At 36.2% G+C, this 12475-nt stretch overlaps 1 protein-coding gene across 1 annotated transcript in view; it reads right to left on the bottom strand.

Moving 5' to 3' along the window:
* BABAM2 (BRISC and BRCA1 A complex member 2) overlaps nucleotides 1-12475 on the bottom strand; it is a 408503-nt gene that overhangs the window by 279771 nt on the left and 116257 nt on the right. Inside the window, exon 5 of the mRNA XM_081484262.1 lies at nucleotides 11653-11847. Within this exon, the coding sequence (XP_081340388.1) occupies nucleotides 11653-11847 (195 nt within the window). The remainder of the gene's footprint in view (nucleotides 1-11652; nucleotides 11848-12475) is intronic.

The raw sequence follows: 12475 nt of genomic DNA, 5'->3' as shown, positions 1-12475 counted from the left end.
CTAAGAAATACTCGAGAGTGACTAACTTCAGCTGGGTGACAGCTTGGTAAGGATGAATCTGATTCAAAGGGACTCAGAACCAAGAGCCTAAATCTAGAGATTGTTCCTTGCTAAATGCATAATTATCTACCACAGGTGAGAAGGAAAGCCAAAGTTAGTCTAATTAGAACATCTCACACTTCACAAAAATGTTTTCTAAGATATATCATTTAATTATTCCCAAAGCCCAGTTCAGTAGGTATAACTCATTTATATCTACTTTAGAAATGAGAAAACTGAGGCTTAGAACAGTCAAAAAACAATAGAGAGTCAAACTCAACCTCAAGATTCAAAAGTTATTCATCCATTCATTACTGTGGATTAAGAGCCTCACATGTGCCAGGCCTTATATGAGGCAAATACAGCAAGTAAAAGAAATATGATCCCTGCCCTCCTGGAGCTTATATTCTAGTGAGTGAGTCAGTCATTAATCCAAAATAATATAATACTCCTATAAATTAAAACCTCCAAAAAATAATAACCATAAAAGGGCAGACTGCTCTGAGAGCATATTCAGGAAGACCTGACCTGAAGCCCTGTCCAGGCTTTGGGGTTCATTACTTGAGGGAACTTTAAAAAGCTGAGTCAAAAGACCGTGTGGAAAAATAAACAATCAACACCAGCCAGGAACTGATAAACGTCTTCTATTCTGAAGAAAAGACAAAAATACCAGCCAGGAAAACTGTGAAGAAGAAAAGCAATGAAAGGAGGCTAGCTATACTAGACAGCAAAGCATCATATAAAAACACAGTAATTACAGCAGGATAATCTGCTATTACATCAGCAGACATACTAATGGAACAGGAAATCAGTCCAGAAGATTCAGTGCCTGGTTGATAATGTGGGACAATTGGGTAGCCATCTAGAAATAAATAAGACTTAGACCCATATTTCACATCATATATAAGGAAAAACTCCAAGTGGACTAAGGATTTCAGTGTAAAAACTGAAACCATATAGAAGAAAACACTGACAAATGTCTTTATAAAACCTTGCAGCAGAGAATGACTTTATAATTCAAAAGCCACAAATGAAAAGATAGACAAACTTGACTACCTGATCATAAAAATTGTATGGATGATAAAAACCACCATCAGCAAAGTTAAAAGACAACTGGCAAATTGAGGAAAGTATATTTGCAACTCCATCACAAACAGCAATGCTCTTAAGGAAGAGATTAAAAACCCAAGAGAACAAAAAGAAAAGATAAACAGAAAAGAAATACAAGACACTCTTGAGCATATGAAAAAATGCTTAACCTCATGCATATCAAAAGCAATACAAATTAAAACTAAATTGAGTATCATTTTTCACCAAACAGACTGGGAGAAATCTATCAGCACTTTAAAGATAGTACTGCACTGTCTTCTGACCTCCACTGTTTTTGATGAAAAGTTAGTGGTGACACAAATAACTTTCACCTATATGTAAAGTGTTCTTTTCTGTGGTGGTTTAAGATTTTCTCTTTATGTCTGGTTTTCAGTATTTTGACTATGACGTGTCTTGTTTTTTCCCTGTATTTGTCTTGGTTGGGGTGTGTTGAGATTCTTAAATCTGTAAATGCATGTCTTCCATTCTATTTGAAAATATCTAGGCATTATTTAATCAGATTATTTTCCTGCTTTCTTTCACACATATTAGACATTTAGATTTTATCCCATTAGCTCTGCTTTCCCTTCTAAGTATCAACCTCCCATCTAATATCTGCCTGTGTTTGATCACTCTCCAGTGCCTTAAAGCACATGGCTTTATATCTGTGGATGGGTTAGTCTAACAGGAGCTACCTGGCCATTATGCAAAGTGGAACATAACAGAAATCTCCAAATATGTTTAATTTACGACTGGCAATGCTGTGGAGAAACAACCACTCTCATATGTTGCTGCTGGGTTAATAAATTGGTATAAACATTCTGAGGGCATTCTGGTGATAAAATTATAAATACATATAATCTTTAATCCAGCAATTCCATTTCTAGTTATTTACCTTATAGACATACTGGAACACAGGCAAAGTCACATGTACATGATTATTTATGACAGTGTTATTTGTAACAGTAAAAGATTTAAAACAACTTTAATGCCCAACAATAAAATTCATATTAAATAAATTACAGTTCAATCATTCAGTGTAATAATATACAATCATTTTTTTAAAGGAATGCTTATATGGAAAGAAGATCTCAGCTATATAAAGTCAGAAGTAAGCTGCAAAACAGAGTATATAATATATGTTACCATTTGCATAAAAAGGGGGGAATATCTATGTATATAGGGGCTTCCTAGGTGGCACTAGTGGTAAAGAGCCCATTTGCCAATGCAGGAGACAGGAGAGATGCAAGTTTGATCCCTGGGTCGGGAAGATCCCCTGGAGGAAGGGAAAGAAACCCACTCCAGTATTCCTGCCTGGAGAATCCCATGGACAGAGGAGCCTGGCAGGCTAGTTCATAGGGTTGCACAGAGTCAGACATGACTGAAGCAACTTACCATGCACACATGCATATATGTATGTATATATGTATATATGTGTATTTGTATTTACTTATATGTGCATAAAGAAATCCTGAAAAACTACACTAGACAAAAGCTACACCAGTGCTTTCTGGGGTAGGAGAAAGAAAGGAAGGAGGTTTGATTTGGGTGGACACAAGACAATGATGGGAGAGAGACTTTTTACTATATACATTTTGATTTCTGAACACTAGAATATATTACCCACTCAAAAAAATTTAAGAGATTTGAAAAATAAAACTAGAAGTGTATATAATGAGATGCTCATAATCATGCACTCATTCATGTATTCAACAAGCACTTATTGAACACCCACCGTGCCAAGTCCCAGGTTGGATAATAGAGATGTTAAGATCAACAAACTACAGTCTCTGTATTCACAGAGCTTAAAGTCTATCTTGACAGACAAACAAAATATTACAAAGGGATGCTTGGAGGGAGAGATTTACAGGATGCATTGGAGGTTAGCTTCAGGTGAGAGAATTCTAACTCAAACTAAATTGAGCAAATAAAAGATAATTTATTTTAAAGATATGTAGTATCTCAGGGAATGTAAGATTTTAAAAGCAGCCCAGCCTCAGTTCAAAGAACTCAAATGCTCCCAGGACTTTCTCTCTGTCTCTTATCTGTGCTCTCCCTGTGCTTCATCTTACTTTCTCTCTATTTACCACTTTCTGATTCTTTTGACTAGATAATTTGAGGGGAAAAAAGGTCCCAGATATACATGTTACAGACCAGCTACTCCTAACAAGACCAATCTTACTCTCACAACTAACTCCAAACTCCTAGGCAAGAACTCTGCTTGGCTCAGGTGCCTCTTGATCTAATCAACACTATTTCCACAGTTTTTACAGTGAAAAAGTTACTGTTACCACAAATTCATTGAAAAGAATTGAAAACCAGGCAACTCTTTGGGGGAGGTAGGGTATACATACATTTCCCCAAAGCCCTAAAAAAAAGTCTGAGGGCCTGCTTACAGAACACTTCAAATACACGATTCTTCATCTTTTTCCTTTTATATGTAGAAAGAAGGCTTTAAAAACTGGACTCAGTCAGTCCTTTGAAGATACTCATATGTTCTCCTCACGCTGAGGAAATTGTGCAAGGGGTGCCCTCAACAGCTAAGTACCACCAAAAATGCGGCAAAGCACCGAAGACTTCAGAACCAACAAGTGGCCTCACAAATACAAGTGAGGTGACACAATTCCAGTCCTTCCTCACATGCTGCTCTGCAAGGTGCAGGCAAAGGATTTCCTCTGTGCTTCATATGTTTCTGTAAAACCAGGTTTTTTCTACTTGATGGGCCCTGCTGCTAAAGGAAAGTTGGAATTTTCTACTGATACTTATATTAAAAAAAAAAAAAAAACCCACAATAATAAAGGTCCTTTTAAAGATCAGTAAGATTGAAAAACCTAACATATTTACTTTAAACATCTTGAGATATAAAGCAATTTAGGCCCAAACATACACACTCATACACACACAACTACTTTTAGTGAATAAAGTAAATACCTGAGAAATAAACTATTGTGACAAGATCCTAAGTACTCTTAGTGACATACAGGTCAAAATGCAATATAACTAGTTCCATTACACAAACAATAAAAATGAGAGCCCCTGTCATTGGTTCTATTATTTTAAATAATGTTCAACTCCTAATAGTTCCATGCGGTTAAAAACAATAACAAACAAACCTAGATAGTTATAAGAAGTGACTCTAATAGATTTTACTATCATGCTACACCTTTTTCCAAAGGAGCAACCACAAGTTTATCCCCACCACAGGTGAAATGCCATCAGAGTTTAATTCCCAAGTGGCATAAATTAAACAGAGATGATGAGAAGCCCTCTGTATCCCGTGCTCCATGTGACTGAATGGTGTCACCAGAATATCTACTCCATCATCATGGCCAGCAGTGAAAGGGTCACCCTCTTCCAGACCCTCCAGCTATTCTGATCCTTCTATGCAATTTGACATTATTTAACATTTTCTAATAGCCATATTTAAAAAGGTAAAAAAAAAAAAGGTGAAATTAATTTCAAGAATATACCCCAGTATATCCAGAATACTATCATTTCTGCATATAATCAACATGAAAAATTATTATTGAGACCACTTTCTGTGCCAGTTTCCTGAACTCTGCTGTGTATTTCACATTTGCATACATCTCAGTTCAGACCAGCCACGTTTCATATAGCCACGTTTCACACAGTTTGTTGTGATCCAGAGTCAAAGGCTTTAGCATAGTCAGTAAAGCAGAAGTCAGATGCTTTTCTGGAATTCTCTTGCTTTTTCTATGATCCAATGGAGTTGGCAATTTGATCTCTTGTTCTTCTGCCTTTTCTAAACCCAGCTTCAACATATGAAAGTTCACTGTTCACGTATTGTTGAAGCCTCTACCCTAAAGGAGCTTACACTCTAACCACCCTGTTATAAAATTAATCAAACAAGGAGACCATAAGGATGAGATGACTCTAATGTCTTTGTAGCCAACTTAAGCAAACAGAAACCTAAGCCAGAATCAGTTCCTGTAAATGCCTTAAGGTTAAGAAGGATAGCCAGTCACAAACAGCCAACTAGTCTTTCCCAAATAACGCAACCACTTCAAGCTCTAGCCAAACAACTGCCTTGCTTTTCTTCCAAGTCCTCTCTGCAAATCCCTTGCCCATAACTCTTAGCAATAGAATGCTCCTAACCACCTTGCATCAACATTTGCTCAAATAAACTCTTAAAAATTTTAGTATGTCTCAGTTTATCTTTTAACAATGCTCATATACTTTCCTTCAAACGTAATGTCACAACAAGTTGGGATGACAAAATTATGTCATTCATTCAGATGCAGAGCTATCATGAAATGGCTCCTTTCTTCTCTGCATGGTATTTTTAAATGTTGCCAGAGTTTAATTTATAAGCCATAAATTCTTAAAATCTTACTGGGATTTGTGGCCAGGTACAGCCAAAAAAAGGGGGGTAATTGTTTCAGTTTCCATCATATATCATTATTAAGAAAATTCCCACAAAAGGAAAACATCAGTTGCTAAAAAAATGTTTTATCTCACAGATCACCCACTGGTGATCTTTAATATGTAAAATATGTGAAAATATGTGGTTTTAGAATATCTCATAACATTCTTTTCATAGCAGGAAAGAAAAATGCCTTTGATCAAAATATTAGGGGTGATAAACTAACTTTGAGCTCTGGGAATTAAAACAAAACCCAAAGAAAAATTCACAAATTTGCTTACTGTGCTGTTACTATTAACTGACATTGGTTCTTTAGATACTACTGACACAAGCAGGAAAGCAGTTGATTATTTACAGTATAAAGTGAGACCTTAAATTTTGTCCATTGAGAAAACTAATAATGTACCTTTATGCTGATATATTGTATCAAAACAGTATGTATAATTTTAGTATCTACAGCTTATATTGGGACATTCATCAAAATTAAAATTCTAATCTTAAAAATAACTGTTCAAATAGCAGAAGGGAGGTCTTTGTGGTAATCTGTATCTTGACTACAGTGGTGGTTACAGGACATTACTCATGTGATAAAACGGCATACACATACATTGTATCAGTGTTAATTTCTTGGTTATATAAAATATATATATAGGTAAAACCAGGTGAAGGGTATACAAGACCTCTCTGTACTATTTTGCAACTTCTTGTGAATCTGTAACTATTTAATATATCTTCTTAAAATTATTCTGATCATCCAGGAACATTAGAATTGTTCATTCTGAACAGATAACCTTGCATCCCAATGTATCATCTGTTTTCGCTCGATTTAAAAAAAAAATTGGCATTTATTAAAAATTATAAAACCAGCACAGACTAAGACTAAGTGTTCAAAACTCTACTCATTAAAAACTCTACTCATTAAAGGAGATGGACAAAGCAATAAGAGAGATGGCTTCATAAAAAGACCATGGCAAAGAATTAATAAAGAGTTTGTGCTGATTTTTTTTTTTTTTAATTTTAGTGTTCACTTTCAAATGTGCACTTGCTGAAATCCTCTAACTAGAAACTGAAGAGAAAAAAGAAGAGTGTCTGCAGTGACATGGAGAAGCACTGTATTTCAAATTAACATGCTTGTCAGAAGGCTGACAGGAGACGAGAGCCTTCGCTCTCTCTTCTACATGATTTTTAAATTTTTCCTTTTGCCAACTGACGGTAAAACGGAAGAGGCATCTCAGGATTTTAAGAGCCTTGTACTTTTAGAGCAGAAATGGAAGGTTAAGAATGTAAACATACGTTCTAGAAAGAAAACTTCAGTAATGGCAAAGATGCAAACAGAAAGGGGACTAGAAAGCCACCATCCTCTCAAATGATCACAGGATGTTGTAATCCAAAGGTCTTCAATCATTATGCACAGTCTTAGATTCCTTACAGAAAATATTTATCAGGTGGACTAGTAGAATCAGGAGAACCACAATACATAGATTCACATTTAGCCCAGGAAGAACATATTGATTCTTACTCTATTTTATTAAAAGAATATATTAGTTTTCATATTTTATTTCCTATTTCCTATCAATTTATTTCATATTAAAATGTTTTCTTGCTACAATAAGACATAATAGATAAGATTTACTGATCCGTAAACCAGTCATATGAATCCTTATAATTCTTGTCTCCCACATATGCTACACCTATGTTTTTCTTTCTGTTTTGGGGGCTGCACCACATGGCTTGCAGGATCTTAGTTCCCCAACCAGAGAGAGAATCTGGGCCCCCTGCAGTGGAAGTCCTAATCACTGAACGCTGGGGAATTTCCCTCTTAAGTTTTTCTGCAACCATATAACCCACTGACCTTCTCTACCTATAGTGCTACCTATCTCCACCTTCCTTTAGGGCTTAGGTCAGTTCTGGTTCACCAGTGAAGGCTCCATAGTTACTTCATTTGTCAGTGATTGGGTCTTCTGAATTCATATACACGCTGTCCATTCCATTTGAGGCAATTTATTTAGTGTTGCTATTTCATTTTTTACAAATACGTGTTGAGTCTTCTTAACTGGATTTTAACACCTTCAAGAGCAAAAGCCAGGACTGGTTTTTTTTACTCCAACCATTAGCAGCATAGTAGACGTTCTATATCAGTTATATACTGGCTTAGCCCTGTTGAATTATATCTTACAGGTATGTCACAGCATTCCAGAGCATATAAATATAATTTCAAATATTGATTCTGTAGTCTTTCAAAATAATTATCTTTCCAAACTCTGTGTTATCAGAAAAACTGAAAAGCATGCCTTTCAATCACCTAATAAAAGAATGAACAAAATAGGATCAAAGGAGAAGCTCTGTGACATTTCACAAGACATGTGATGGCAAACTAGACATACATCCAATCTCTTAGATGTAGCTCTTCCAGAGACTCGGACAACTAAGAAAGGAGCACACAGTAGAATACTAAGAGAGAATGACTGAATGCTTTACTGAAAATGAGACAATCTAATAATATTCACCTTCCTTAAAAGGATAAAATAAGTTTGCCATAACTGTTTCTTAGTTGTCTAACTATTCTTCCAACTGACTATTGCATTCTTATTTAAATGCCTGCAAATCATCCACTTAAAGACCTGAGTGCAATTTCTTTTAAAAATCTCCAGAATGTTTTTACTTTCTACAGCCCTGAGGATCTTTCTGCTTCTCCATTTCTCAAAGATAATACCTCTGAAACACATCTGCCCATTTCTTTGGTTTCTTCAGCCCTGAAACAGAGCCCCCAGAAGGAGTGCAGCCTGGCCAACAACTTGATTTTAGCCCAGGGAGCCCCACCTCGGACTTCTGACCACCAGAACTATAAGGTAATATATCTGTGTTGTTTTAAGCTACCAAGGTCGTGGTAACTTGTTACAGCAGCAACAGGAAACTAACACAGCCTCTGATTCAAAAGCTCTCACCTCAAAATCAAACTCCTTTCTTTCTGCTAGGGTCCCATGTTTGTCAACCAGTTCTTGGGGTGTGTTTGAATTCCAGAAGCAAGTTGTCCTTTAACATATTCCTGAAGCAGCACATCAAGCTCCAATATGTTTCAACCTGCAAGGTTCACCTTCATGTTCTGTTTTTGGACCAGGAACTAACTCATATACCTATATTTTCACTTCTAGTGTCTCAGCTCCTACTTCCATTGCTCTCCTCCTTGGGTTGGTTTGCTGTAAGCTTAACCTCTAATTGTCCACCTCGTCTTGTTACAGGGTTCTCAGTTTCTTTACTTCCCCTCAGTCCATAATCATTGCCCTGATGCTTACAAACTACTCAACAGCATATGAAAATAAACTGGGGGTAAACATAGCAGTAGTAGGTTTTATAAGTAAAGAATGGAGAATCAGTAACATTAAATTGAAAGTTTTGAATATACTATAAATTCAAACTATATAACTATACTCCTATACTCAGAAGAACTACAACTCAAGTATTAGCTGGGCCAATGAACATAATTTCAAACATTCTTAGATCAGAAATGGCACCATAAAACTGGATAAATTTAAAGTCAGCCTTAATATTAAAAGGGGGAATTAGGTAGGAAGGAAAATCCTAAAAACTAAAGACCAATTAGTTTGACAGTGATTCCTGTCTTTAAAGGAATCTACCAGTACTAAAGACAACACAAACAGGTTCATCAAGAAGTCATGCCAAATTAACCTAATAACTCCTTTGAAAGGACAACTAAGTTGATTGTTTAATGAGAGAAATGCTTGGATTAGAGGATAAACTAAGTAGTAAAGTTTTCCTTACTATCCATATGAATAGATTAGAGTTTCAAAATAATAGTTTAAAACCTTGAACTCTGCACTACTTGTAGAAATGTAAAATGGTGCAGCTACTATGGAAAACAGTACAGAGATTTCTCAAAAAAAAAACAACAAACAATTAAAAACAGAATTAGCAGTATGATCCAGCAATCCTACTCTAGGGGATGTATTCCAAAGAATTCAAAGTAGGATCTTTGTACACACTCAGGTGTAGTCAGCATTATTCACAATAGCCAGGAGGTGAAAGCAACACAAATGTTGACTGATGGATGAATGGATACACAAAATGTGCATAAGTGTACACTGGAATACCAAGCAGTCTTAAAAAGGAGAGAAATCCTGTCACATGCTACAACATTGATGAACCTCAAAGACAGTAGGCTAAGCAAAATAAGCCAATCACAAAAAGACAAATGCTAGATGATTCCACTTATATGAGGTGTCTACAGGAGTCAAAATCATACAGACAGGAAGTAGAAAGGTAGCTGCCAAGGGCTGGAGGGAAATGGGGTTAGTGTTTAAACTGGCCCAAAGTTTTAGCTTTATAAGATGGAAAAGCTCTAGAGAGTGACTGCACAACAATGTGAACAAATTTAACACTACTGCACTGTATACTTACAAATGCTTAAGATGGCAAATTTAATTTTACGTGTCTTTTACCACAATAAAATAAACAAAATAAATTTACAAAATATCAAACAAAAAAAACCTTGAACTGAACAAACAAGATGATTTGTAACAAGGATAAATTTTAGTCCTACTGATTCAAAGGCATTAATCACATGTAAAACCTTGGAAAACATGTCCTTTGAGAAAGAGCTGAAGAGCAAAAAGGGAGAGGTATGTTTAACCTAAGAAAAGAAAGACTGAGAGAAATCTGAAAGGCTTAACACAGAGAAGGGAACCTAAACTTACTCTGTGCTTAAATACACTAGAGTTTACTCATTCATTCATTCACTCAACAAATGTTTATGGAATGCAAACAATATGCCAGGCACTGTTCTAAGTATTTACAATATTTCCAGTGAACAAATAGCTCTGCTTTCGTGGAATTTTACGTCCCATTGGGGGAAGACAAACAACAAACATAATAAGCAAGTGTGGTAGGCTCCCGATGATCTCTGGTGGTATTCACGGTCTTATGTAACGCCTCCCCTGTGTGTATGTTGGACTTAAGCAGAATATATCAAAAGTTTTTTATAGACATGATGCTAGTGCATATTTAATAGACTATAGTGTAATGTAAACATAACTCATATGTGTATTGGCAAACCAAAAAATTCATGTAATTCACTTTATTTTGATATTTGCTTATTTGCAGTGGTCTGAAACCAAACCCACAGTATTTCCCAAGTATGCAAGTACATGAAATGTTCAGAAAAGAAAATCTATATAGACAGAAACTAGATTAGCGGTTGCCCAAAACTGGGGGTGGGAATAGAATTAACTATAAATGGGCATTGAGGGATATCACTGGGATGATGGAACCATTTGAAAACTGGATTGATGGTGGTTGTTCAACTTGCTTTACACTTAAAACGGGTGGATATATGATATCAAAATAATACCTCAAAAAAAGTTGTTTAAAAAAATTGGGGGTGTTAATACAGGCATTTCTAAGAAAGTCACATATGAGTAAAATCTTTAAGGAGGAAGGGCATTAGCTTTGTGATTATACAGGGGAAATAAGCCAGATGACAGGAAAGCTATGCACAGACCCAAGGGCAGGGGCATGTCTGGTGTGTCTGCAGCACAGCGAGGCGCTAGTGTGGCTGAGATGATTGTTTTTAGACAGGAAAGCAGGAGATGAAGAGAGAGCAGGAACGACGGATGGAGGATGGTGGTGACGGGAATCACGCCGAGCTCTTTTACACCCCTGGAAAGACAGTGGCTTTTACTGTGAGAGAAAAAGAGAGGGATATGAAAGTTCTGGGCAGAGGAATGATACACTCTGACTTGTGTCTTTAAAGGATCACACAACGTAAAAGAAATTATAAAAGGCTCCACATAAGCTAGTTACCTCCAGAGCTACTGACCTCTCTTGTCTGACTGAGATACAATATACCTTCTCATAATTCAGAGTTTTGAAGAGACCTTAATGTTTATGTGGTTTCTCAAAGATAATGCCTGGGAAGTCTGTAAAATTTGGAGACTCATATTCCCAGCTGCAGACACTCAGAAGTCAGGGGCTGTGGGTGTGAGACTGAGAGAGTATCCGGGCATCCTCAATCATGTTTATTCTAAGGAAATGGCCAGGGTTTATTATAAATGAATGTTGGAATTGATTATTTTATTCTATTACAGATAAAGTGACCTTTTTCTCCCTTTCTCGAAAAACCTTACCCAGTTGTTTTTTTTCCCGGCATAAATTTCCATGTTCTCTCCATACTGTGGCTCTTCCAGTAACGTCTGGTATTCGAACATGAGGCGGGAGCTCTCACGGAGGCGGCTGCACTGAAACTGGTGATACTGTTGCACAAGTTCCTTCACCACCAGTAAGAGACATTCAGGGTTTGATGGATTCCAGGAGGCAAGGTTCTGTAGAAGCCAAAAAGAAAAGCCCAGTAACAAATGAGTTTTCACACAAACCCAGTACCACATTAGCTCATCAATATAGAGGGAAAGAGGGATGAAAATCTAAGAGAAATAGACTACTTTTTTTTTTAATTGAAGTACAGTTGATTTACAGTGTTTTGTTAGTTTCTGGGGTACAGCAAAGTGATGCAATTATACACACACATATATGTGTATATATATATATATATATATATATTCTTTTTCATATTATGGTTTATTATAGGATAGTGAATACAGTTCCCTTGCTATAGAGTAGGACTTGGTTGTGTCTCTATTTTATATAGAGTAGTTTGTATCTGCTAATCTCAGACTCTTAATTTATCCCTCCCCTACCCTTCTCCCTTTATTAACCATGTTTGTTTTCTAAGTTTGTGAGTCTGCTTCTGTTTTGTAAATAAGTTCCTTTTCATCATATTTTAGATTTCACATATAAGTGATATCATAGGGTATTTGTCTTCCTCTTTCTGATTTACTTCACTTAGTATGATAATCTCTAACCTCCAAGTAGCCACAAATGGCATTATTTCCTTCTTTCTATGGCTGAGTAATATTCCATTGTATGTATGTACCATATCTTCTTTAGCATTCA

The sequence above is a fragment of the Giraffa tippelskirchi genome, chromosome 4 (genome assembly GCF_054371585.1).
Source record: "Giraffa tippelskirchi isolate mGirTip1 chromosome 4, T2T-mGirTip1v1.2.pri, whole genome shotgun sequence".
Classification (NCBI taxonomy): domain Eukaryota; kingdom Metazoa; phylum Chordata; class Mammalia; order Artiodactyla; family Giraffidae; genus Giraffa; species Giraffa tippelskirchi.
This window is presented reverse-complemented; position numbering and strand designations above follow the sequence as displayed.